This window comes from Vidua chalybeata, chromosome 31, assembly GCF_026979565.1.
Source record: "Vidua chalybeata isolate OUT-0048 chromosome 31, bVidCha1 merged haplotype, whole genome shotgun sequence".
In the NCBI taxonomy this organism is placed as follows: Eukaryota; Metazoa; Chordata; class Aves; order Passeriformes; family Viduidae; genus Vidua; species Vidua chalybeata.
The window spans coordinates 217,537-244,739 of record NC_071560.1 but is presented as its reverse complement, the minus strand read 5'-3'; the positions used below and the strand labels follow the sequence as shown (position 1 = coordinate 244,739).

Here is a 27,203-nt window from a genome sequence, read left to right as displayed (position 1 = left end):
ATTAACATACCGTCCCTACACATCTTTATTAGAATTGTGGGTTCTTGATTTTTTACCGCTATTCAGTGGGGACCTTGATCTTTCACCTCCAGGACGCCCTGCGCCACTACCGTGTCCCCTCCCTAGGCCACTGCCCTGACCCCTCCCTGGGCTGGACCCTGGCCAACCTCGGGGACACCCCAGGGACCACCTGGGCCTAAGTGAGACACCTGGCCAGCGCCTGGCGGCGTGTGCTGGACAGGCTCGTGGACAGCTGGGCACGGGTGGCCAAGGAGACCACCAAGCTCCGTGACGCTTGCAGGGATGCGGCCACCAGGAGGGGACAGCCGGTGGATGCGGCCATCAGGAGGGAGCAGTGGCTGGAGCTGTACCTGGGGCTGCTGGGGGACTTGGTGGCCGCGTGTGACGAAGCCACCGCGATCCCCCAGGAGCTGCAGCGCCGCTTCGGGGACATCGAGTTAGCCCTGGAGGGGACAACGCAGGTGTCCCCTGATTTCCGTTCAGCCTTGGTGGTCACGGTGGCCGAGGCCGAGCAGCTGTGGGAGGCCAGTGCCCACCAGGCCAAACATCACCTGCTGGGGACACTTGGGGAAATCAACTCCCTCTTCTTCTGTCCCTCTCCTGGCCACAGTGGCCACGCAGTGGCCGAGCAGAGCCAAAGAGCCACCGAGGACATCTCGAGGTTGCTGTGGACAGAGCAACATCACCACTGGGCCGCCATGGGCTGGGGGTCACCTCTGCAGAGACTTGGGGACATTCTGAGGATACTTTGGGAGCACTTGGGGACACTTTGGGAAGGTGTGTGGCGACGCTGCTGGGGGCAGGGGGGTGAATGAGCCTCCCCTCAGTGCCTTGCAGGAGACCCGGCTGTGATTTGGGGACTGGGGGGGTCCCCAGGCAGCCCCCACTGCTGAGCACTGACCCTTCCCCAGGGTCACCACCTTCAGTGCCCCCAACCACACCTCGAGCACTGACCCCCCCCACCAGGCACTGGGACGAGTGGAGACCTCCCTTCTCGGTTTTCTGGTGGTCGAGATGATCCCCAGATTGTGAAAAGTCCTTTTCTCCCAGCCCCGCGGCCAAAGAAGAAGTCAAGATGCGCAGCTTTGCTTCTCAAGGTCGTTTATTTTCTCTTATCAATAACATGCTTTGTCCGCTCTGCTGAGCTCTGTCCAGCAGGTCGGTCTGTGGCAGTCTCCCTGCCCTCAGGGCGTTGTTTACCTTTTACACTAAAAACTACCTGTACTATGTTTACAATAACGTGCCAATATCTATCATTTCTGTGGGACAGTGTGACTCTACCTTCAACCAATAGAAAAGTGTCACCATCACAGCAAGACATGGAGGGCAAGAAGGAGGAGAAGAAGGTCAGGACAAGCCCAAATCCCTCCATCTTGTCCCCTTGAACCCCTTATTTTAAAATCCTAAAATTCTACTTTTTCACCCTGTGTTAATTCACCTACCACACTACTCAAACCCTTGTGGCTTGTAATTCCTCACACAAAGCTGGCCATTTTCTCCAGGGGCTAAACCCAAAGCCACAGGTGTTCTTGACACCGTGCCAAGGTCTCCGAGCCCCCTGCCAGAAGCTCAAACCATCCAGGGCAGCCAGAGGGATGTCCTGGATTCCGACAACCCCCCAGTCATAGAGCACCGGGACCCCCCTGTGCATTGCCTCATCCCATTCACTGACCCCCCCCAAAATGCTTGGGACCCCCCCTGAGCCATGAGCCCCCGCCCAGTGCGCCAGGACCCCCCACTCACGGCCCCTCCCCTCCACCCAATTGGGATCACCAGGGCTCTGCCCAATGGGGGTCCCTGGGGATCATCCAGCCCGGAGCCTCCCATGGGGGATGGAGCTGGAGCAGCACACGAAGCTCTTCCCTCACTCTCCTCCCTCACTCGAAGCTCTTCCCTCACTCGGGGCACTCACAGGGCTTCCCTTAGTGGTGCCTCTGTTGGTGTTTCTTCAGGGTTGAGCTGCTGGAGAAGCTCTTCCCACACTCCCCACACTCGTAGGGCCTCTCCCTGGTGTGGATGCGCTGGTGCCTGGTGAGGTGGGAGTTTTGCTTGAAGCCTTTCCCGCAGTCAGGGCAGCGGAAGGGACTCTCATCTGTGTGAATCCGCTCATGTTTGAGGAGATCGGAGGTGGTCTGAAACCTCTTCCCACACTGGGGACACTCGTAGGGCCTCTCCCCAGTGTGGATGCGCTGGTGTATTCTCAGGTCTGAGCTCTGCCCAAAGCTCTTCCCACACTCCCCACACTCGTAGGGCCGTTCCCCAGTGTGGATCCTCTGGTGCCGGATCAGGTGGGAGCACTTAGTGAATCCCTTTCCACATTCCAAGCACTCGTAGGGCCGTTCCCCAGTGTGGATCCTCTGGTGCTGGATCAGCTTGGAGCTGCAGCTGAAGCTCTTCCCACACTCCCCACACTCGTAGGGCCGTTCCCCAGTGTGGATCCTCTGGTGCTGGATCAGGGTGGAGCTGTCTCTGAAGCTCTTCCCACACTCCCCACACTCGTAGGGCCGTTCCCCAGTGTGGATCCTCTGGTGCTGGATCAGACTGGAGCTCCAGCTGAAGCCCTTCCCACACTCGCCACACTCGTAGGGCCGTTCCCCAGTGTGGATCCTCTGGTGCCGGATTAGGCTGGAGCTCCGGCTGAAGCCCTTCCCACACTCCCCACATACGTAGGGCCATTCCCCAGTGTGGATCACCTGGTGCTGGTTCAGGTTGGAGCTGACTCTGAAGCTCTTCCCACACTCCCCACACTCATAGGGCCGTTCCCCAGTGTGGATCCTCAGGTGCTCGATCAGGTGGGAGCTGTCTCTGAAGCTCTTCCTACACTCCCCACACTCGTAGGGCTGTTCCCCAGTATGGATCCTCTGGTGCCGGATCAGCTTGGAGCTCCAGCTGAAGCTCTGCCCACATTCCAAGCACTTGTGTGGCTTCTCCCTGCCATGAGCCTTCTCCACCAGCTCCGAGCTCCGGCTGGATCTCCGGCCGCCTTCCTGGCTCAGGGGGGCTCTTTGCTCCCCGCAGCTCCCTGGGCTGGGTTTGCAGCCACTCCCCGGGCAGGATCTCTGGGGCTCTTCCTCCTCCTCCATCCAGCCACGCCCTGGCAATGACAAATCCTGGTTTGGGGAAAAAACAAGAGGAGAGCACCTTGGACTGGAGGTTCCTCCCTGCCCAAGTCCATCTCAGGAAGTCAAAGGGAATCTTGTGCCTGGAAGAACCTTCAAAACACCAAGATTCAGCCCAGAAATCCTGCAAACTTCAAGACACAGATCAAAAACTCCCCAAACATCAGAAGTCAGCAAAAACATCCTCCAAAAGATAAAGATTCAGCTGCCACATAAAACCAAAGCACCAACATTTAGCCCAAGCAAGGTCAGAAACACCAAGATTCACCCCTGTGAAAATCGTGGATCCCCCTCCACAGTCACCAGCTGCATGTGGGGGGAGCAGCGCTCCTGGGGCTGGGGGGAGGCTGCAGATACAGGGAGGGGTGGAACCTTGTGCTGCTTCCTGTTTCTGCCCCTTCACCTCTGTCTCTGCTCTTCCTCCCACTCCTCTTCCTCCTCCTATTCCTCCTTCTCCTGCACAATCCCACCTTCTGCTGCCACGTGCAGCGTTTGACCATTTTCTTCCTCAACCCTGCTTCTCCTTCCCTTCTCCTCCTGCCCCCAGGCCCAGCACCCACTGCCGGCTCCCTCTTCCCCCCAAACCCACAGCATCCCAGCGCAGGGGCAGGGATGGAGCTGGGGCAGGTCGGGCTGGGGCAGCGCTGGGCTCTCGGCCGCCTCCGCCCGCACTCGGTCCCCACTGCAGCCGCTCCCGCCAGGACAGCGCGGGGGGGGCCCGGCCTTGGCGCTGCCCCACTCCTACCTCCCCAAATTCCCCTCGCGGGGGGGCGCTGGGGCCGAGGGGGGGCGCAGGTGGGGTCCAGGTGGGGAAGGCTGGGAGCTGCGAGTCTGCCTGGCAACTGGTGAGTCATCAGCGCCGCGCGCTCTGATTGGCTGAGCTCTGCCTGAGGGCTGGGGCTGCAGCAAAGAGCGGACACCCTGTTCCAGGGGGGATCTCCCGCAAACGGGGCACCCCCATGAAAGGAACAAGAGGAAAGTGTCTTGACAAACAGATGCTGTCAATCTGCTCGGAGATAGGGCCAGGGACCTGTACATAAGGAAGTGACAGGAGAAGCCATCGGTTTCAGAAAATGTTATCAATTGATGACACAGACTGCTGCTCAGCCAAGGTCCTGCTCAACTCATGAACTTCCAGAAGAACAACAAAGCCTTAACATAGCCATGAATATCGTTTGCTATACAATAGTGGGGTGCATATGAAGGGGCTATGAAGTAGGTGGATTGGGAAGTTTGTAGCTCTCAAGTACTTCAGCCAGTGGGGAAAGGGAGAGGGAGATGTGGCCAGGAGAATTAGCATGAAAAGGAGGCTGTGTCCTCCCACAATGGGAGAGATCCCATGGGCAATGTCCCATGGCCTCTCCCATTTTTAGGAATGAAATTACTTTTACAGGACTCCTCTGTCTGCTTTCTGGACAGAAACCTCTGCTGATGTCAATTTTTCCGCACACCCTGGGGCTGATCCGGAATTCCTTCCACCGTCCGGGGCGGCGGGCAGGGAGTGCAGCTGAAGGTGCCTCACCCACTTTGGGTGATCAGCTCCCTTGGCTGGCGGCGGCACCGGGGATTTATTGGAGACCCAGCAGTGACCAGGAGACAGACGAGTGACACATCAGGGGGGTCTGTGAGGAGGCAGCAGGGAGAGAGCACTGAAAATCTCATCCGTGAGTGCACTGGGATCTTCGGGGAGTGAACATGGCAGGGCACGCAGGGAGGAGAGAAAAGGGAAAGCCAGGGAGGGGTCCTGGCCAAAGGGATGATGAGCCCAAAATGTCTCTGAAGACTCCCCTGGGAGAATGTTGAGGTCGTTTGCACATTTCCCCACAGGTAATTAAGGACATGGACACCCAGCTGGGCAAGAAGGGAAGTGGAGAAGGGATTTGGACAACAGGGGATGGATGCTGTTGGTGTGCTGGGAAGGGATCGGGTGAAGGGGAGTGTGCAGCAATATGGGGAAGGCAAGAAGCAGCAGGTGAGATCAATGTGCCAAGAAAAAGGATGATGGAAAAGAGGAGGAAGAGAAAAACACAGAGCACTGAGATGTTTTTCAGCACTGTTTTATGCTCAGAATTTGCCAGCTGATCCGGATCCTCTCCATCCCCGGTTTCCAGGACAGGAAAAGAAGGAGGTCAGGATGTCAGGGGGTTTCTCTGCGGTGGGCAGCGGCAGCACCGGGCGCAGAGCTGCGGGACCGGGAGCACGGGCTGGGGGCCTGTGGGGAGCTGCGGGGCCGGGCCGGGGCTGTGGGGCAGCCGGGGCTCAGCGCCGGGCGCTGCCTGACCCCACCAGCCCTGGGCAGGGCCGGCACTGGCCCCCGGCCCCCAGGAGGCTGCGGGACGCCCCGGCCACTGCCCGGCCCCGGGGAGCTGCCGGCCCTGCCCGCCGGGGGGGCCGCCTTTGGACACTGCGGCAGGACAGGGACCGGCTCTGCCATACGGGCTCTGGAGGGGACCCTGAGCACAAGCAGGAAAACAAAGCAACAGCTGGGAAATGCAGAGTGTACATGCAAGGATCAGGATTTTCTATGAACCATTTGTTTGGGTCGCTGGAGAAAGGAAAGATTTTGCAGAAAGCTGAGCAGCTCTCAGAGGATGAGCACCCACAGGCACTGAGCGGGGCTGCAGGAGTGGCAGAAGGAGGCCCTGGAGCACTTGGGCACAAAGGCACAGCAGCTGAATGCAAGAAGGGGTGAGCAAAAGGCCAAGCTGAAGGCAAAGGCCATGGCACAGTTCCTACAGCCCCTCAGGGATCAACCCCAGCGCCCAAGGGGGCCCCAGCACCCAGGGGATGGGGTTGGCCACAAGCACCTGGCAGAGGCATTGCCCTCCTGGGCAGGGGAGAGCCCACCCAAACAGCCCCTGGCAAGGACCCAGGGCTCCAGCTGCAGGGCACAGGAACACTGGAAGCAGAGGCAGCAGCACCCTCAGGAGGAGCAAGTCCACCCCTGCATGGACATGGATTGTCAGGGGTGTCACAGCTCCCATCACACCAGGGACCCACCACACTGGAGCCCTGGAGAACATTCAGGCTGGGTCTGCATCGAGAGGAGGCCTCTCCTGATGGACACAGGGGCCTCTCCATCCACTCTCAATCTTAGCCCTTAAGTGGGGAAAATGCTAAACATGTCTTGGATTATTCAGGGGAGAAGTGGGAAAGAGGAGTGGCTTTATTCAACCACTCTTAGCAGATATGGGGAAGGGTTTGAAATGCAAGAGTTTTTATTTGCTCTCAATTGTGATTATAGTTTACAGGGAGGGGATTTGATCTCTAAACTGGGAATGCAAATTAATATTGTAAAAGGCAATACAGAGGCTAGTTCTGTTGTACCTTTGTGTCAAATGTCTGGCCAGGCCTGTGCTGAAGTGAACCCAGAAGTGTGGGTATCCTCAGGGAAATGGGGAAACTCAGATATGGAGCCTCTTCAAAGTACTTTGAAGTAACAGGACAAATGATGTCTAGAAGCAACACCCTATTCCAAGGGAGGGAAGTGTGAAAAATGCATATTATATGATTGGCTCCTTGCAAATATTAAAATGAATACTATATGTGTTATGTTTAAAGTTATGCTGCAGTCATCTCTTTTAAATAGTGCTGTATTAATTTCTTTTAAATAGTGTGGTACATACAGATCCCCAGAGAAGAATTATTGCCTCCTTTTCGGAAAAGCTCAGACTTCGAGGAACCAAGGCTGATTTACAAGATGGAGGGGGTGAGGCTAAAATTAAGCAGAAACACCCTGGTTTCAAAGCAATGTTTGAATCATGTATGAGCTCTATGAATATGGAATAGGCTATTGCTTTAAGGGGTAATCCTGTGTCAGCAAGGTGTGCTATTTGGTGGAGTGCCAGGCACCCGGACTCCGTAGTTGTTTGCTTTTATTGCCCCTTATTGTAAGAGCCTGGCAGTGAAATGCCCTGAGCAGGAAGGCTTCAATATCTTCTGGTGACACCATGTCAGCTAAAAGGGGGGCAAAAGCAATTCTGACTGCTTCAGCAACCATTAGATCACTTTTTAAGGTATTTCTAAAAGAAATAATTCCAATAAAAGGCATTGTGGAAGCAACAGACTCAGACAGCAAAACTCATTTTACAGGAAAGATCCTCCAGGGGGTTATGGCAGCTTTAGCAATACAATGGGACCTCCATAACCCCTGGCACCCCCAGAGCTCAGGCTGGGTAGAAAGAACAAATGGAGAAATAAAGGAACACCTTTGGAAGCTGGGGAGAGAAACCAAGATGCCATGGGTACAGCTTTTGCCATTGGCAGTGGCAAGAAGAAGAGCCAGACCCAGGGCCGATATTCAATTGTCTCCCTTGCAATTCATCCTGGCAATTCCTTACCCTGCTAATTCTCCACCTAGTGCAGGCTGGAGATAAGGGATGGACACCTAAAGCAGTCTGTGGCCAGAATCCTGTCTCTTGTGAAATCTCTGCCACAGGAAGCTGGGCTGGCACAGAGCCTGCCTTGGCACTTTGCTGTTGCCAACATCCAAGCAGGACATCGGGCCCTGCCTAAGGACTGCAAAGCAGCACCACTGCTGGCCAAGTGGCGTGGCCCGTGCCAAGTGGCCCTGAGGCCAGAAACAGCCACCAGCACAGCTGAACACGGGGGAACCCCTCAGCCTCGGCTCCAGGGCTCTGAAGCCCCGGAGATTTGCACTTCCCGCCTGCAGCAGGAGGATGGGAGGCCCCCACTGAGCCTGCACTGAAGGCAGCGCAGCAGCAGCCAGGCCTCCACAGCGGGGCAAGGCCCTGGGCCTGCCCACACATCCTCTGCTCAAATCCTCCGCCTGCCCACCCTCCTTTGGCATCTCCAGACACCGGGGCCAATCCTTGCTGCCACTGCTGCAGCTTCAGCGCTTTCTGTGCCTGCACTGCCGCAGCTGCTGGGGAACACAACGGCACAATTCCACTCTGCCTCTCACTTACACTCACACACTGCGCTGCCTGCCATTGCATCCATGGAAAATACACCAGGGCATCGACTTCAACCTTTTCAACATTTGATTTCTCTACTCAGGCTTGCTTTGCCTTGGCCTCGGGCAATGAAAGGTTAAAGGTTTTTTTCAAGGGATGTCCCACCACTCCATGGAGATGAGTTGAACAGCTCAACACTCTGCGAATGGCCCAAAAGATACCCACAAAGATAACGACCAGCAGCAAAACAGCAACGCCCAGCAGCAAACAGCAACCAACACCTACCCCAGACACTGCCCCCGGCACAGCTGGAGACACCTGCTCTGCAAAAGGCTGAGAAGGAAATCCAGCAGTTCCCACCTAATTAACATCAGAAGCAAACAAATCCGGGTCCAATAGGAACCCAAATACTAAAAACTGCACAACCTGAAATTATAGAGCATTAAACCAATGGGTTTAGATTGGCTCAGACCGTATCAAGTTTGGGGAAAATCTAGTAAAACCCACGTGTCACAGAACGATTTTCTCTGCACAGCCGGGCTATGTGGGGATGGAATGATTTCTGTAGCACATCCTGGCCAGAATCAATAACGCCTTGACTCTAACACTAAACATATTGGTAGAGTTTTTCTTTTTCCTGCAGTTTCAGTGCAAAGTTTATAGCATTAGAGTATTTTTTGTAATAGTCCTTCCTCTGCATTGCCGGTTAGGTTTGGGTCAGGGATGGGAGAATGAGTTTTTACTCCGAGGAGAAGTAGAAAAAACTTAATTGCCTCGGAATTTTTTTGGTTATGTTTGTGCGTGGGTCTTAGTGATGGCAAAATTTTGGCCTGGGTTTGTCGACTTTCACCTTTAGGCTGCATTTTGCAAAATGAGAAGAGATTTAAAGGTGACCCTTTAACTCAGAAACAGTAAATAGATGATTTGAAGGAAAAAAAAAAAAAAAAAAAAGCAGCAGGTTGTGGGGGGGCCACAAGTGAGGCTGCTGAAGGCTGCTCTGGGAGAGAAGCTGCATTCCAGGCAGCCAGCAGAGGAGCTTTAGAAATGCAAATTAACACTGCTGGGGCAAAGTGGGGACAATGTACCCGGCTCTTCTTGCCTGGGGCAGGAATTGGGCTGATTCCCTCTGCCCCTCACCCCAAGCTCTGCCTGCTTGCACAGATGCAATTGGCACAGCTGAAGGCAGAGCCCATGGTCAGGATCTCTGGCTCTGCAACAGAAATGGGTGAAGCTGCAAAGGAAAACAGCAAATGGAGAATGTCGTCAAAACTTCACTAAAATAAGGGGGGGGATCATCCCTCTGCCCACTCCAACATGTACTGTCACCGTCTATGCTATACAGGGAGCATCAGAGCACGGGGGTTTTGCTCTAACAAGTTCAGGGAAATCAGTTGGAATTCAAGTATTTGATGATGTAATCAGAAAAAAACGGTCGATTGATGCAGCCCCGGCTGGAGGGAGCGCCCAAAAATGGGGAAAAGATGAAGGGCCACCAGAACAAATCCTACAACCAAAGGGGACCCGGGAAGAACAAAACAGAGTCAATGAGTGAATCTGCCTGGAGACAGGGCCAGGCACTTGTAGATAAGGAAGTAACGGGAGAAACCATCAGTTCCAATAAATGTTACAAATTGACCCAGACTGCTGCTCAAAGTCCCGCTAAATTCCTCAACTTCCAGAAGAACAAAGACTTCACTGAGCCACGAATATCGGCTGTTATACACAAGGAGGGTGCACATTAACGAGGACTGGCAGCAGGCGCATCGGCAAGTCGGAACCTCCCGAGTCCCTCAGACAGCGGGCAAAGGCAGAGGGAGATGCGGCCGGGAAAATGAGCATAAAAAGGAGGCTGCGTACTACAACAAGGGCAGAGAGCGCACGGCAAATGCCCCACGGCCTCTCCCTCTGCCCAGCAATAAAGTCACTTTGACAGGACTCCTCGGTCTCCTCTGGGCACAGAAACCTCCGGCGACGTGAATTTCCCCGCACGCTCCCGGCGACGGGGCAGCCACCTCTGTCCTAGCCACAGCAAGCGGGACGAGGCAGCGCTGCTCCGGAGCGGCTCCTGCCCAGGCAGCGGCGGGAAGGAGAGCGCGGGCAGCCGCTCCCGCAGCGCCCTCGGCCCAGGGCCACCACGGGCCGGACACGGCACAAGCAAGCCGCCGCAGCCCCCTGCCGCCCCCTCCGCCCGCAGCGAGCCCCGAGCCCCCGCAGAACCCAGCGCGGCTCCCACCTGCGCCGGGGCCGCCTCCCAGCTCCGCCAATGCCGCCTCCCCGGCCTCCGGCCGCTGCCGCCGCTCCCGGGCCCGCACAGACGCTCCGCCAATGGCGCCGCTGCCCAGCCAGGGCCGCCCTCAGGCCGCCAGCGGGGCCGTGCTTCGCCCCGCTCTCACCAATCAGCGCGCCACAACCACGACTGACGGCACAGCCGGCCAATCGCAGCGAGGGGCGGGCTCTGCACACGGCACCGCCTCGCCCCGCGCTCTCAGGGCCCCCCGGGCTGGGCGAGGGCAAAGCCGCAGCTGAGGAACAGCCCTGGAACGGGCCCGGGCCCGGGCCGGCATCCAGCGGAAACACAAACAAACTTCTCCGCACCTCCCGACACGGCTTTCCCGGCCCTGCGCCTTCGCTGCCTCCGCCTCTGCGGCAAGCCCACGAGCCCCACTTCTCCTGCCCCTAATTAGCAGCGTCAGTGCAGCGCTTGGATTTCCCCCAAAAGGGAAAACCGCCCCAAACCCCTTCGGCTGAGTGCGGGAGTGGAGAGATTTCTGGCAGAAAACGACAAAAATGTTTTTTTCCCCGGGCTGGGAAGAACCAACCAAACCGAACTGTGGTGGCACCCCCCAGCAGCCTCTCTGCCGCCCCAGCTGAAGCCCTCGCTGGCTGCTCCAGGCTCCATGGGCACACTGGGAGCTCTGGGAAGGGGCCCCGGCTCGGGGCGCAGCCCCCGGGGCAGCTCCAAGGCTCCTCCGGCTGGGATGGAACGTGGCAGGGCGAGCAGGGGAAGGGATGGGGCTGCCGGCGCCAAGGGAACACGAGGGACACCGGGAGCACTTCACAAACATTTAATGCAAAAGAGAAAATCCTAGGAAAGGCAAAAGCAACAGCAACACGAGGCCACACGAGGCATGTCCCATTGTAGTGGGGTGACGCTGGCCCGATGCCAGGCACCCACCAAAGCTGCTCTCTCACTGCCCCCCAAGGCTGGACAGAGCAGATAAAATTTAACCAGGGGTTTTGGAGTTGAGCTAAGGACCAGGAAAGATCCCTTATCAAACACCGTCTGTTTCTCCTTCTCCTGCTCCTGCTCCTGCTTTTCCTGCTCCTCCTTTTCCTCTCTCCCTCCTCCTCCTCCTCCTTCCTAATCCCACCACCTACCTCTCTATATTTAGAGTGGAGAACCTTGTTTGTTTTTAGAATGAGAACAAAGATCCCAGATGGAACACGGCTTGCTGGTTGTAGTCAGAAGTATCAGTGCCTAAAGGTCATGTCTCCTTTGCTCTGGTCCCGACCTTGTTCCTCCTCAGTGTTCAGGCTGGGCTATCGGGTGTCCTTGTTTGCTCCATTTTCAGAGTTCCTCTTGGATCCTTTGGGCCATTGGCTGTGCCCTGGGAGGGTTCTTTGTGCTCCTTTGTGACACAGGGGAACCTTCCAGGCGGTTTCCGCGTGAGCTGCTGCTGTGATGTCACAGGAACACTGCCACGACCCCGTGGTGTTCCTGTTGCTGTGGGACACGGAGGCCTCAGTGTCCAGAGTGGCTGTGGGCACTGCTCATTGCCGGAGGATCCTCCTGCCCGAGGCATTCTCAGCAGCCAGCCCACCACTGACGGGTCTCCTTCCGTGCTTGCAGGGCTACAGTCAGCAGACGTGTGCAGCGCAGCCAAAATGATCCAGCACGTGGTTGCTGCAGTTTGCACGCTGTACTCTGTGGCGTATTCGGGGTATTTTTTAACCCACTTGGCACGTAAGTCGAGGTTTCCCCTCGGTGCTGTGGCTTTGGGCTTGCTGTGTGCTTTCTGTTCTTCCTCTGCACCTGAGCTGACTTTGTAACCAAATTGCCATGAAGACACCATTGGTTTGGGAGAGCTCCTGCCAGCAGCTGCAGCTGAAAAAGGGGGTGTCTGCAGCCAGCGGGGCGTGCACAGCATTTGCAATGAGCCCTGGGGGTTTCTGTTCCCTCAAGTGGGGAGTCTGTGGCAGCAGAGCCTGGAACTCCCTCCGTTTGCTGGTGCAGCCAAGAACTGACCCAGCCCAGTATTTTGTGCTGTTCTCTTGCTGTGTGAAGGGACTGTGGCTCCTGCAGGGATGCTGTGAAAGCAAAATGCTCTCTCGGGGTTGCCTTGCTCCGTGGCATTTCCCACCACAGGCAGTTTTTTCCCTGACAGCATCTGGTTCATGTTCCCTCTTCCCTTGCAGGGCACCTCATGTGTGGATCCCGAGCAGCTCCTCCTTCGGTGAGTGGGAAAGGAACCTTTGGTGTTTGGAATTGTGCAGCAAGTTGTGAGCTCGGCATGTGGCAGCCGAGTGCCAGCCTGGGAGGCAGAAGGAAAGTTCCTGTCAGTGTCCTTGCAGCAGCAAAAGGATCCCTGGCAGTTTTCTCCTTTTCTGCTGAAGAGCTTTTGAAGGGCTGCAGGTCTGGTTTTGCAGGCAGAGCATTGCTTGCTGGCTTTAGCCATGGTGGAATATCGAATTCCCCACAATAAGTGGCAATGTCGACTTTAGCCCATTGTTGGTTTGAACAGCTCCAAACCCAATTTCTGCTCAGTGCAGCTGGATGTGCAGCTGAAGATAAAGAAGGTGATAACTGAGACAGAAGTTCCCGTCCCTCACGCTGCCGTCTGTCCACAGGGCACAAAAGCAGCACCAGCACCTCCTCTGGCTCCCTCTGCTTCCAAAGAGGAGGCCAAAGAGGAGGAAGAGAGCAGTGAGCTTCCTGCTGTTCTGGGGGACGATGGTGAACTTCCCTCAGTGCCAGGAGATGAGGGTGAACTTCCCGTTGTTCTGGGAGACGAGGGTGACCATCCCGCGGTGTGGGAATACAACGGCGAGGCTCCCGCAGTGGGGGACAAGGACAGTGGACATCTCCCAGCGTGGGACGAGGACGGTGGATGTCCCCTGGTGAGGGACGAGGATGGCCAAGCTCCCATGGTGTGGGATGAGGACGATGGACATCTCCCGGTGTGGGATGAGGATAGAGGACATCCTGTAGCTTAGGAAGAGGAGGGTGAACTTCTCCCGGCATGGGAAGTGGACAGTGAATGTCCCCTGGCTTGGAAAGATGATGGTGAACCTGCAGCGTTTTGGGAAGAGGACGGAGAACCTGTAGCATTTTGGGAAGAGGATGGAGAACCTCCCTGTGCTTGGGAAGAGGACACTGAACCTCCCTGTGCTTGGGAAGAGGACACTGAACCTCCCTCGGCTGTGGGATCCTGGGCTGAACATTCTGCCAGCAGCACAGCCCTGCAGCCAGAGGGGAGAGGGGAGTGGTGCCTGATGCAGCTGAGTACGTCTGCTCTGTTCCTGTGTGCCAGAGCAGGCTGCTGTGTGTGTGTCTCGGCATCAGCTGCACCCAGTGTTGCTCTGCAGCTGAATGTCCCAGAGCCATTGATTGTCCTTCCCCAGCTGAGACCAAGGGGCTGCCGGCCCCAGGGAGGGGGGCTGCATTCTGGCTCTGCTGCAAGGCGGGGTCTCACTCTGGGAGGGAGCGTCTTCCACGTGGTTTCTTTCAGGGAACAGCGTGAGCCTGGCGGAGCCTGCCGAGAAATTCCTGGAAGTGGAGCAGATTGGCCAAGGGTAAGTGCACGGCAGTTACTTCTGCACAAGCAGGTCCAGGTGTTGTGCTGGTGCAGGACCAAGTGAGAAGTCAGGAGAGCTCCAAACACCTCCAGACACTGGGGTACCATCCTGCTGTCTCTCAGTCCTGATCAGAATTGATAACTGTGCTCAGAAGGCACCATCAAAGCCCCTGAGGCTGGCAGTGTCCTGCCTGCAGCAAGGAGCAGGACCTGGAAGATCTTCTGTCCCTGGTATTGGGTTGCCTAAAAGAGCCACTCAGCATCTGGTGACTGTCAGAAACCAGTTCTCAAGGAGATTTCTTTCAAATATTTTGCTTCAAAAAATATCCTCCAGTCAGGATTATCAACCTAATGGTTTAGAAACAGAAACCAGAGATGAACTAATAAGTGCTCTGTTCTAGCACAGGTAGTAGAGCCCATACATTCAGTAACAGACACAGAGCTGATGCACTCTGGGGGAAAATGCATCACCTGCCTGCTGGCAGGGCCCTTGTGGATCCTGCAGGTCTTAGGCAGGAAATGGAAAAGGATGAAATGCATTCTTTCCCAGTTCTTTAGACACCCAGTGCTCACCCTGGGCTTTGAACTAAAGCAGTTCAGCGTGGACATTTGGGATTTGCTTCAGCCCAATTCCTTCGTGTTGGGTCTCAGTTTTCTCTTGCACACCTTGCATGGCAGAGGGCTGGTGGCTGCTGTGCTGTTGTTGGAAGGGTCGATGCACCCAGGTGTTTGTGAACGCTGCAGGCAGCAGAGATCTCCTGTCTGGGCTGGCTTTCACTGCCAGGCCCTAAAGCACTGCCTCTTTCTTCTTTGCTGTTTTGTCTCCAGGGCTTTCGGAACCGTTTCTAAAGAACTCGACAGGGCCACAGGAGGAGAGGTCGGTGTCAACGCGCCCAGCACGTCTGGCAGCTCTCCAGGGCTTTCCCCTCTGCTGGGAGCTGTGGCTGCAGCTTTGGGGGCCAGCAGAGCTTTCCTGCACAGGCTGCTCCTCTGAAGGCAGAGCAGTGTCAGCCTGCAGAGCACAGCTGGGACAGACTTGGTCCTTCTGAAGTGCCCAAAGGAATGCAAGGAGGGCAGCGGTGTCTGTCAGAGCAGGACACGCTGGCTTGGTCTTCATATCTAAAAGTGTGAATGCATCAGTGCTGGAGACTGAGGCCCAATTTATCTTCACCCCAGCCTCAGACAGGAACATTATTTAGCAGTTTTTCCATCCTGCCTTTCATCTTTAAAGGGTATCTCAAGGCCTAATTAGGGAGAGATCCCAGTTGGGCTCAATTTGGGGTTTTAGTTCCACTTCAGCTGTTCACAGAGAGAGAGGGAGAGAAATGAGAAGATGGATGTCCAGAGCAAAGCTCTCTCCTAAACCCTGCAGTTGTGTTTGGCTCTGGGGTCAGTGACAGCCTGTGACAGGGATCACCTGAGCAATGGATGTGCGTGTTTGCTTTGTTGTGCAATCCCAACCAGAGCAGTTGCATCTGAAATCATGACCAATTCCCATAGAATTGCTGAAGGGTTCCCAGCTGTTCTGCTCCGTTTTCACAGAACCAGAATTGCCTCCTGCTTGCAAAATGTGTTTGAATAATAATGAGAGCGTTGAGGCCATTTGAGAAGACTGTAGGTGCAGAGAATGTTGTTAGAGCGTGGAGGCTGACAGCTCAGGGGCCGTTTGTGCAGAGCTTGCAAGGCCAAATGTCTCTGGCCATGTGTCCTGTCAGCAGCCCCAGCGAGCAGAGCAATGGGCTGTGGGAATGGCACTTGCTGAGCTCTGGTGTCCCATCCCAAGGCAGTTTGGCACAGCCCGGCTCCATCGCTCCAAAAAGACTCGCTCCGTGTTGGCTGCGGCCTCCTGCCACAGACTCCTCCAGTTAAAGGTCTGCGATGTCCCTTCAGGTGGCCATAAAGAAAATGAGTGTCAGAGGGCAGAAGAGGGAACGAGCTGTGAATGAGCTCCTGCTCCTGAAGGACAAGAAGAACCCCAACATTGTCAACTCTTTGGACAGCTGAGTGCTTCAGGCCTTATCCCGTGCACGGGCCCTGCCTTAACCTTTCCTGGCATCCGGAGTCTGTAGCCTGTTTTGAAAATGCCTGACCCTGCCATATCTTCCCAAAACAACAGCCTGGCAGTTCGTTCCCTCCGTGTGTTTTTGTTGCTTTGGTTTGTTTTGCCTTCAGGTTGTCCCTGTTTTCTGTGTCTTACAACAAGTGCTGATAAACTGCAGCAGAAATTATTTCCCTTGGCTTCTTCTTCCCAGCCCTTTTCCATTGCTGCAGATGGCAGGAAGACCAGGTTCTTGTTTCCAGAAATGCTTCATTTGCCCATTTGTCACTGGCCTTGCCTGTTTCTGAAGGGACTTTCTGAAAGGTTTTCTGACCCCTTTTGTCCCAAGTACTGCACGGCCTCCTCCCCTGGATAAGCCTGGGAGTTGTGTTGCCTTGTTCTGGAGGGAACGGTGGAACTGATGAATTCAGAAACTGAACCAGCTGGGGGGCCAGTGTTGTGGTTCCACATTGATCTGGGCTGTTGCTAAACTGCATTTTTCACCTGCTTGCCATCTAAGGCTTCTCCTTTCTCACAGGTGTCTCCTCCTTTAGACTGTGCAGATTCCAAGGGCTGTGCAGCCTGGCAGGAATGTCTCTCCATCTGATCCTGTCCTCACTGACAAGTGACCTGGAAACAAAACTCCACCCCAGGCTTTTCCATGGGGGAATTGAGCACTGCACGTTTGTCTCCATGCCATTGTTTTCCTCTTCCAGCTTCCTTGTTGATGGAGATCTCTGGCTGGTGATGGAATACATGGATGGAGGAACTTTGCAGGACGTTGTCAGACAGACAGGCATGGCTGAAGGAGAGATGGCAGCTGTCAGTCGGGAGGTGAGGGATCCTGCTTGTGACTGCCGTGCCTTGGACACGATGGTCCTTCCCAATAGGGTGTGAGAACAGGAGTGGCTCCATGCTCAGGGCTTTGTTTCTCTGTTGTTTTTATGAGCTGGAGAAGAAAGAGCCCCTGCAGTGAACGGCCTGACAGCAGCACTGCACTTCTACTCTGTTCTTGTTCTCTTTCCTCCTGTTGTGGTCTGTAATAAAAGTTCTCCTCCGGGGGCTCCCTGGGTTCCCAACCAGTCAGGGGAGTGACCCTCGGCTGACCGGTCCGCAGGGGGGGGTAGATGAAACCCGGATAGCTCCACCAAAGAGTGACGAGACGTCTCCCGAGCAGTAGGATCCAAGAGGCTTTATTGCGGGAAGGATTCAGGAACAGGAGGAGAAAGCAGGGAACACAGCACTCTCGGAGGGAAACTGGTTCCGGGAGCCCAGAACAAAGGCGGGGCAGAGCATATAAGGGCAGAGGGATAGGAGTGGCTAGGGTACATAGCAACCAATGGGTAACGGATAGAGGGGAGGAGACAGGATGGGGTGACATACAACAAACCAATCGGGATATAGGAGAGGAGTGGCATTCCAACAGGGTCCAATGGGGTTAACAGAACAGAAGAACTTTCTAGAACCGGGGAGTGTGTTAGCCTTTGACGGGCAGCTTCAACTGGGGAGGGGAGCAACATGTGATGAACAACTTTTATCTATATTGAAGCTTCCTCCCAAGGGAGGGCGGGGACCCCTCCCACAACTCCCCCTTTTTGGTTTATTAAAAAAACATTTCCCATTGTTCTAGATAACAATTTCTTAAAGATAGTTAAAGCAACAGAAATTAAGAAAATTATAATCAAAACCCAAACTAAACCTTTAACAATCGGAATGGCCCATCCAGGAACACCCCATTGGGAGAAGATCTTGTTCACAGCGTCCACAGCCCCACTTTCAGTCTTTAAGTCCTTTACCAACGCCTGGATCTGCTGGATGCTGGCTTGGATGGATGTGCTCCTTGATGACAAATTGAAACAGCACATCCCCTCAAAGTCCTCGCAACTGTGGCCATGGGCGAGCAGCAGAAAGTCTATGGCCGCTCTATTTTGTAAGGTGGCGTGCCTGGTGGTCTCTTCCTCCGCCAAAAGATCTGATAATGCGGCAGACGTAGCGTTGGCCTGCTTACTCACCCAACACCCTAAGTGAGAAATCTCACCGAGGGCCTTTGCTGCCGCATACCACGGCAGAAAGATGGATGCGGCGACCCTCTTCCCTTTGCCCCAATCATAAATTTCCAAATCGCAATTTGGGTCGAATTCACTATAGGATCTCTTTTGGCATGCCAATTGACTTTCCTTTTTCCAATCAAGAATTTGTGTCTTGTTGGGGGTTAGGGTAGTAAGCCTGCCAAGGCTACAGGGACCCCCTTTGATCTTAGAGGGGATCCCAGCCCACACCCTGTCCCCACAGATCAAAAACACACCCCGAGGGAGCTCCTTAGGGTATGGGTAGGATTTGGACAGTACCGGGCTCGTATAGTTGCACCACTCATTAATATATTTCTTATCAGTTGGTGTTACTTCCTTGATGTTATAGTCTGGTTTTCCTTGAGGGGCCTTAGTATAAAATCTAATGCAAAAGTGAGCCCTTGTGGACCCCAGTAGATCCAATTCCTGGGGTTCCTGTGGTGCCTGCGGTAGTGTCCTTATCCAACTCCCCCAGGAGTCCGTCTAGTTGGCTTTCATACTTGTGAGTGGAAAATCATTTTCCGACAGGGGGACTCCCACCAGGCATGTAGACAATGGGTTGTCTACACCTCCCATGGCCATACAGAGTTGTTCCTGCCCGATGGACTTTGCCAGCGTGACCCAGACGTTCTCTTTGGGCTGTGGTACGATCCAGCTTCCTGCCAGGTGGAGCCACAAGATGGTGAAGAGTGTTGTTGCAGGAAGCCGGCCACTGCGGGGTGCTCTGGCTGCGGTGATTGCCATTCTGGGTGGCCCAAAGTCTAATAAATAGATACATAAAGGAAATGAGGACAATGGCCGCTTTGAATCCCCATCCTCCCCCGTTTAAATCAAAATAGTAACAAAAAAGGGAAATTGAAATCGGGTCAGGTATGAGGGAAGAGGGGGTGAGGAAAGTGGTAGGACGGGAAAGGGTAAGGGATGGTAGGGGATGGGGTCAGAGGGTAAACAGTCCAAGCAGGTGGGAAGTGTCTGCTAGTTATTAGGGTCCTGACGGCGGCGCTGACTGGTCTGGTCTTCTTCCTCTTCCTTCGACTCCACGCGATGGTGGTTTCTGATGGCGCTGACGTCTCAGGGGAGTGTTCCGGGGTTTGGCTTTCTGTAGAGATGTCCTCCCGGTACGGTTTGATGAATGTCCCGGGGATCCACCTGGGGCCCTGTTCTGTTGAAACACATCCATACCCTCTCCCCCACGTTATTAGAGGGTATGGACCTTTGATAACTTTGGACTCAGGGTCCCTCACGAGCACAGGAGGTCTCTCCTTCAACTGCGCCCTGGTGTTGTTATGGAAATGGCGCAGGATCGGGGGGTTCGGCTCACGGTCCGAACAGTTCATGAAATTGAGAACGTACAGGGCCTTGCACAATCTCTCTACAGGGCTCATGGTGATGGCCGAATCATTTTGTTGTTCTAATAATTTCTTAATTTCCTGATGTTTTCGTTCCACGATTGACTGCCCTGTAGGATTGTGTGGAATTCCGGTAACATGGTCAATGCCCCATAGTTGCACAAATTCCATGAACTGTTTGGACACAAACCTTGGTCCATTATCAGTTTTGATGGTTTTTGGGACACCCAGAGTGGAGAAAGCCATATATAGGTGTTTAATGATATCTTTTCCCCCGTATGTGTGGAGGCAAACACTGCCCCCGAGAATGTGTCCACCGACACGTGGATGTATTTGAGCCGCCCAAAAGAAGGAAAGTGGGTGATATCCGTCTGCCAGATGTCCAATGCCCCCAGTCCCCGGGGGTTAACCCCCGTCGCTACTGATGGTAAAGCGTGGGACTGGCAGTTGGGGCAGGTGGCTAAGATGGCTCGCGCCTGTTCCTTGGAGATCTTAAACTGGCGACAGAGCGCCGGAGCATTTTGATGGTAGAAGGCGTGGCTCATCTTAGCCTGCATGTGGACATCTGGCAGGGCAGGTGCCAAAGCTGCTGGGTTTGCGGTGTTTGTGTTAGCTAACATGGCCAGAGTATCCGCTCTCCGGTTGCCCTCGGTGATGTCTCCTGGCAGGTCTGTGTGTGACCTAACATGCAAAATATGGTAAGGTTGCTCTTGGTGGGAGATTAGCCAAATAAGTTGGAGAGCAAGCTATAGAGTGTTTTATTCTGAATTTCTTTGAGCAGGGCATGTTCGGCTCGCTCTGCTATCCCGGCTACATAAGCCGAATCAGTGACAAGATTGAAAGGTTGTTGGAATTTTTTGAAGGCTCTCACGACTGCTGCAAGTTCAGCGATCTGGGGGGAACCCTGAACTATTTGGACATCAGACTCCCACTTCTGACTGTCCGGGTCCTTCCAAGTGATCACTGATTTGTGGGATCTTCCCGACCCATCAGTGAACACCATGAGAGCGCCTTTTAGTGGTGTTTCGCTCTTGAAAATTTTTGGAGCCAGATATAAAGTGTCTTTAAATAATTTGTGCTTGGGATAATGTATAAGAATTTGACCGGGATAGCTGTCAAGTGATATTTGTAAGTATTCATTTGTTTGAAGAAGAAAGTCCAATTGGTCCAGATTTAGAGGTAGATAAATGCATGTTGGGTCACACCCTGCGAGGGTCCGGAGGCTCTGGTGGGCCTTGATAATCAGTTTTGACATTAACTCTGGAAAGGGGGTAACTGTCTTTGTGGGCTGGTGAGGGAGGAACAACCACTCGATGATGAGGAGTGGGTCCCTCTGGCTGTCGTCCCACTGGAACAATAGGGCGTGTAAATTTGGGGACTTACCCAGGATGGCACACTGGATTGGGAGGGACCGCGTGACCCGATGCACCTGGTGGGACTTGATAGCAGCTGCGACTCTCCCCAAGGCCTCACGGGCATCCGGTGTGAGATGTCGTGGGGATGCCAGGTTGCCGTCGCCTTTCAGCAGGTGGAAGAGTGGCAACAGCTCCTCTGTGGTGAGTCCCAGGAGAGGTCGGATCCAGGTGATGGTACCGCAGAGCTGCTGCAAATCCCGCAGGGTCCGTGGGTCGTCTTTGATGACAAGAGACTGGGGCGCGACGGTCCTTCCTGTAATCAGGAAACCCAGGTATTTCCAGGGGGACGACAGCTGGATCTTGTCCTCCGCGATCTGAAAACCCACCTTTTTGATAGCTGTTATCGTCCTGTCCAACGCTGCTTGTAAATATGTTGGGCTGGCAGCACAAATCAAAATGTCATCCATATAATGTAAAATAATAGCCTCGGGAAAGAGGCGCCGGACTGGGGAAAGGACCTGTGCCACAAAGGTCTGGCAGAGCACCGGGGAATTTTTCATTCCCTGGGGCAGAGTGGTCCACTGGTATCGTCTGTATGGTTCACCTCGGTTGATGGAGGGAACCGAGAACGCGAACCTGGGAGCATCTCCGGGGTATAACGGGATGTTGAAAAAGCAATCCTTGATATCAAGGATTGCGAGCTGCCAATCCCGGGGCAGCATAGAGGGAGAGGGAAGGCCTGGTTGCAAGGCGCCCATGTCCTCAATAACATCGTTAACCCTGCGTAGGTCCTGGAGCAGGCGCCACATCTCTTTGCCGGGTTTTTTAATCACAAAGACAGGCGTGTTCCAGGGGCTGGTGGAAGGTATTAAATGCCCCAGGCACACCTGCTCCTCTACTAGTTCGTTGAGCGCATTAAGTTTTTCGATTGGCAAGGGCCACTGGTCCACCCACACCGGTGTATCAGTTTTCCAATTAAGCGGTGGGGAGGTGCGCTCTGCAGTGGCCCAGACTAAAAATCCCACGCAGGGCTAGGGATGTCGAGGCGGGCACCCCATTGGGACAATACGTCCCTGCCTAATAATTTGATGTTGGATGTTACAACAAAAGGTCGAATTGTGGCAATCTGGCCCTCCGGCCCCTCTACGCGCACGAGGTGCTTACTTCGTCGGGAATTGACGGCACCTCCCACGCCGGAGATTGTGCCACAAGGGGACACTAACTCCCAGTCGCGCGGCCACTCTGCCTGAGGGACGATGGTAACGTCCGCACTGCTGTCTGCCATCAGGTCCATGGAGATGTTTTTTCCCTGTAAGATAAAAGTAGTTTTAATAATTGGTCTTTGTCTATTAACGTTCTGTACAAGAAAAGCAGAAGGGTCCTGTTTAAGAGGAAAGTCCGATGAGGCGTCACGGTCGTCTTCTTCTCCGTGGCAGTGAAGAATGTAGCACAGGGCTAAAGGAGACCCTTTTGGCAGAGAGAACGGAGGGTGATGGCAAACCACGGAGACGTTGAGCTCTGCCCCCGGCTCGAAGTAGACGACCTCCGGGATGACGGTGAGGTCATCCGGCGTGCTGATGGAGTCTCCGATGAACAGTACTGTGACAGGGTGGTCACGGTATGACGGCGGCAGGAATCCCACCGGGACACGGACCAAGTCCTCATCCGGAAACATAATGTGGATGGAACTCCGGAGGACTTGGCGGCGGGCGCTGTTCAGTTGTTTAGTCCGTCTGAGGAGCCGGAGCCCGTCCTCCTGGCTGCAGATGTCCAGAGAAACGTGCCGTTGGGGCAGTGGTTCTCCGGGAGCGATGGCAGCGCAGGGCGCTGGGACGGGCCATTTGTTGTCGTAGCGCGGCCCCTCAGCGCGCTCCGCCTCCCGTTTCCCGGCCGATGATAACGGGGATTCCGGTAAGGTGGCCTTGGGGAGGGGTTGTAATGAGGGTAGGACCTCTCCGACGGCCGGTGTGGGCAATTGGCTTGTATGTGGCCCAGCTGGCCGCAGCCGAAGCAACGCGTATTCATGAGGTCCACCATCGCCTCCCCCACACCTCTGCTCACTGCAAACGCCACAGTCTGTTCCATTGATGCCGCTTTTGTACACGCCTCGACCATCTTGGCAATGGTCGGCTCCGGATCCTGGGGGAGAGCTCGCAGGATCTTTTTTGTCTCCGGGTTGGCGTTGGTCAAGGCCATCTTGCGCAGCAGTTCCTCGCAGGCCTCGACGTTCTCGATCTGCTGGTCTATAGCCTCCTTTAGCCTGTCTATGAACTTAATAAAAGTCTCATCAGGGCCCTGGAGGATGGATGTAAAGTTCTGGAGGGGGGTGGTTCCATCGGGGATTTTTAGCAGGGCCTCCTTCCCAGCGTCTCGGATGTCGGCTAGCAAGTTGTCGGGAAGGAGGATCTGATCTTCCGGTTTACTAAATTCCCCTTCTCCTGCCAGTGCCTCCAGTCCCTTGGCACCATCTCCCAGCACCTCTTTTAGGTCATATTTTGTCAAAATAGGTTTAATTAACTTTTTCCAATGGATCTCCCACAGAAGAAATTCTGTGGGAGACAGCAGAGCCTTCGCTATGTAGCGAAGGTCATGCTGTACTAGGGTATGTCCAGTGAAAGTAAGGTCCAGTACGTTTTTGAAAAACGGGGAATTCCTCCCGCAGTCCTTAGCTGCCTTCCTCAACTCCTTCACCTCCGCGTATGGCAGTTGTTCCCACCGCGTTGTTCCTTCCCCCTCTTAAGGAAGTTGTTCCTTCCCCCTCTTAAGCCTGACCAGTGCCGCAATTGGGCCTAGATCCCCGGTGAGATCTAAGTCCCCATCCCTGATAGCCTTGGCCCTTATCCGGGCCCAGCCCTCCCCCGGCTTGGTCGTTGGCCGGGGGTTGTCACTGTCCTCGTCCTCTTCCGAGGATGAGGCAGGACGGGCTAGGGCGCGGACCCTCTCCCTTGCCGGTGGGTCCTGGTTATGGGAGACCCTGCAGGCCAAAATGGCCTGCTTCCGGCAAGGCCTACTTCCGGTTCCGGTAGCGTGGGAACCGGAAGTGGTAGGAGAGGGGGCGTGGCCTGACCCACCCACTGGGGCGTGGCCTTCTGGTAGGCCTGTCCCACCCACCAGGGGCCCACCCAGGGGTGTGGTCAGGGGAGCAGGATGGGAGGGTCCCGACGTCACCGTGATCGACGTGTTTAGGGAGGCGGGACCCGACGCAGGGGCGGCAACCAACGAAGCGGGCGGAGATGGTAAAGTGGCGGGAACCGGAGGGGTTGAGGAGGAGGAGGCGCCATTTTGTGTTCCAGGGCGATCGGCCACGAGGCCGCCGCCATTTTGAGGTAGTGTTAAAACAGAACTGGAACTGGGAGTAAAACTGGGGTTGGGGACATGAGGATCGAGGGCATGGATAGGGCTCGTGCTGGGGTGGCCAGTCCCAGCACAAGAGAAGGACAGAGTGGAACGGGAGGCAGCAGGGAGATGGTAGCAGCCCTGTGCCTTAATTTGGCAGGATCTATCTCCTGTTCCACCCTAAGGGGAAATGGGGTTAGGAGCGAGGGGGGCAGAATGAGGGGTAGGAAAACTGGGGCCCGAACTTTCCCCTTTTTGTTTAACTAAATTAAAAATAACGTCATAAATAGGAAAAAATCTCCCGACCCGAAAATTCCCAGAAACTTGTAAATCATAAATATAAGGACCAACTTTCCCCCAGAACGAAACAGAAAAGACGTCCTCATTAGAGGCGTCAGGAAAATGATCAAAAATAAAATTAACAAAAGATTTAAGGACCCGCTTATTAAAAGAAACATTGCCCAACCGAAGGGTAGCTTTAACTTGGGAATAAAAGTCTCGTCTTGCAGGGGAGAGGCGGTTACCCATCTCCGCGCTGCAGAAGAGAATCCCCACCTGAGCAAAGGAAAAAGGAAAAGAGAAGGGCCTGCGTCGGCTGCTCTCCTTGAGCAGCTGCACTCACCAAACCACGACGCGGCGAAAGAAAATCTGAAGTAGGGTGGTGGAGCTCTGCTGGTGTCATGGAATCCGGAGCTTCCCTCGAAGCTGCAGGGTCGGATGTCCACGACTTGTCAGCAGGTCCAGGAGACAGGAGTCTCTTAGAACAGAAGAACAGCTGCTCCTGGGATTGCGGCAAACGGCGCTTGCAGTCCCGCAGCGCAGGGTCACAGATCCTCATGCGGCAGGAGACGCTCGTCGGAGACCAGGGCAGCGATCACCATGTTCGAGGCGCCAATTGTAATAAAAGTTTATTCCCGGGGGCTCCCTGGGTTCCCAGCCAGTCCGGGGAGTGACCCTCGGCTGACCGGTCCGCAGGGAGGGGTAGATGAAACCCGGATAGCTCCACCAAAGAGTGACGAGACGTCTCCCGAGCAGTAGGATCCAAGAGGCTTTATTGCGGGAAGGATTCAGGAACAGGAGGAGAAAGCAGGGAACACAGCACTCTCGGAGGGAAACTGGTTCCGGGAGCCCAGAACAAAGGCGGGGCAGAGCATATAAGGGCAGAGGGATAGGAGTGGCTAGGGTACATAGCAACCAATGGGTAACGGATAGAGGGGAGGAGACAGGATGGGGTGACATACAACAAACCAATCGGGATATAGGAGAGGAGTGGCATTCCAACAGGGTCCAATGGGGTTAACAGAACAGAAGAACTTTCTAGAACCGGGGAGTGTGTTAATCTTTGATGGGCAGCTTCAACTGGGGAAGGGAGCAACATGTGATGAACAACTTTTATCTATATTGAAGCTGCCTCCCAAGGGAGGGCGGGGACCCCTCCCACAAATCTCCTCCCTGTCGGAACCCAAGGTGTCCCTCAGACACTCTTGGATGTTCTGGGCCCAGGGCAGAAGCCTCTGAGACCCTGGCAGGCGGCCAGGGACCCCTGTGGTCTTGAGCTTGACCCATGGAACAATTTACCAACCTTACAGGAAGAACAAGAAATCACAAAAGTTTAGATATTATAGTAGAAGTAGTCACAAAGTGAAAGGTAGGATTTTTGAGTGCTGTACAGGGGGGTTTTAGGCCTTGTACAGGGGGGTCTGAGTTTTGTACATGGGGGTCAGAAGTTCTAAGATGGAGGGATTTGGGCGTGCCCTGTCCTCCTTCTTTCTTCTTCCTATTCTCCATGTTCTTGGTGGTGTTGGCACTCACAGATTGGTTTAGAGTAGAAAGTCACTGTTCAATATAGGTAGTAGGCATTGGGGAAAAACTGTAAACACCTAATACGTAATGTGTGATATAAAAGATGGCACCAGCCCCTCGGGGAGGGGAGACGGGAGACAGCCAGAGACGGGGACAGACAGAGTCAGGGACAATGTCAGGGAGTCTGTGTGCCTTGAGATAACATGCAATAAACTGCCTTGAGACCGGACGACTGAAGACTACTGAGTCTTTCTTTGAAGGCACGGGTTGGAGGAGAGACTTTACCACCATCCGGAGTCACCCCAAGCCGGGGAAGGCTCCGGCATCTGGCGTCCCTGGGTGGGCACCGACAAGAGACTAATTTACCAGACGACCTCCAACTTCCACCTGAGAAACAGGCACACCCTGAGGACTCCGAAGAGAGAGAGAGCGGACAGCTCCAGACGAAACATCCTGACCTTCACCAAAACAAATCATCCCAAGGACAGCCCGGAGAGGAGAAAAACCAGAAGCGCGCCTGGAATTTCTCACCTGTGAGCTGCTGCACAGTAATCAGGATCATCTCCGGACCGACCTTGCGCTGACTCGGTTTTTGGTGAGATTGGTTGAGATTAAGAACATGGGGGGGGGATACTCCCAAGAGCAGATCCAAGTTTTGTCAGCCCTACAGAGGGTGGCATCCACACATCCTGTGGAGATGGCTCCAAAAGAGCTAAAGGCTCTGTTGTTGTGGGTGCGGTGTAATTACCCGCACATAGAGACACATCTCTTGTTCGAACCAAATTTCTGGCAAGAGATCAATAGGCATTTGCATTATCTGGCCACAAAAAGAGATAAGAATGCCGCAAAACTTTTACCTTCCGCGAGAATAATGTTAGAGTCGTTTTCACAACGTGGCAAGGGGTCTCTTGTTTTACACCAAATAGCTCAGGCTCCTGGAGGAGCACAGGGAGAATTGCCCAGCCAGCAGCATGGGGCAGCTCTCTTCACCACAGATCAAGAGGAAGCAGAATCGCTTCCCGTGGAAAAGCAAGGGGATGATTTTTCAGCATGTCCAGGATCCCCGGATTCCCACAGGTCCTCAGATTCCCCTGAACCCCCAGAATCTCTAGGGTCCTCCGATGCAGAAACCCCTCAGTCGGTTGCAGATCAGCCGGGGATAGTTGTCACCCTCGGTGAGGGAGGAGATCGGGAATACCCCGAGTCTACACTCACAGGGGGGGGGGCTGTAGCAGCGCAGGCTGGGGAAGGTGCAGATGGGAGTGTAGAACCCAGAGAGGAGGGGGAGCCGTCTCTCGCAGCAGCGGCGGCGGGCAGTTTGCAACAGCTCGCGGCGCCGGGGAGAGCGGGGGGGACTGTGAGGGCAAAGGGGACCAGTGAGAAGGCGGGGGATGTGGGCGCG

General features: G+C 54.7%; 3 protein-coding genes across 8 annotated transcripts in view; 2 read left to right on the top strand and 1 right to left on the bottom strand.

Moving 5' to 3' along the window:
* The window catches only part of LOC128801717 (zinc finger protein 850-like), a 102,916-nt gene that overhangs the window by 26,962 nt on the left and 48,751 nt on the right, over positions 1-27,203 (top strand). The gene's annotated exons all lie outside the window — the stretch shown is intronic.
* On the bottom strand, positions 1,784-10,735 carry LOC128801752 (zinc finger protein 239-like). The gene is made up of 2 exons (XM_053967859.1): positions 10,290-10,735; positions 1,784-3,131 (listed from the first exon to the last, which is right to left on the bottom strand). The coding sequence occupies exon 2, from the start codon at positions 3,102-3,104 to the stop codon at positions 1,944-1,946; it is 1,161 nt and encodes a 386-aa protein (XP_053823834.1). The 5' UTR covers positions 3,105-3,131; positions 10,290-10,735; the 3' UTR covers positions 1,784-1,943.
* Positions 11,811-18,701, top strand: LOC128801797 (serine/threonine-protein kinase PAK 3-like). 6 transcript variants are annotated; one of them, XR_008435244.1, is made up of 5 exons: positions 11,811-12,020; positions 12,473-12,510; positions 13,786-13,849; positions 14,680-14,728; positions 16,606-18,701. XR_008435244.1 is itself a non-coding variant. In XM_053967934.1 (5 exons), the coding sequence occupies exons 1-4, from the start codon at positions 11,942-11,944 to the stop codon at positions 13,795-13,797; spliced, it is 399 nt and encodes a 132-aa protein (XP_053823909.1). In that variant the 5' UTR covers positions 11,811-11,941; the 3' UTR covers positions 13,798-13,849; positions 16,606-18,701. The 6 variants fall into 6 exon arrangements, 5 of the variants coding, with proteins under 5 accessions (XP_053823909.1, XP_053823907.1, XP_053823908.1 ...); XM_053967934.1 differs by lacking the exon at positions 14,680-14,728 and adding an exon at positions 12,905-13,174; XM_053967932.1 differs by lacking the exons at positions 11,811-12,020; positions 16,606-18,701 and adding exons at positions 12,905-13,174; positions 15,742-16,591 and having other exon boundaries at positions 12,440-12,510.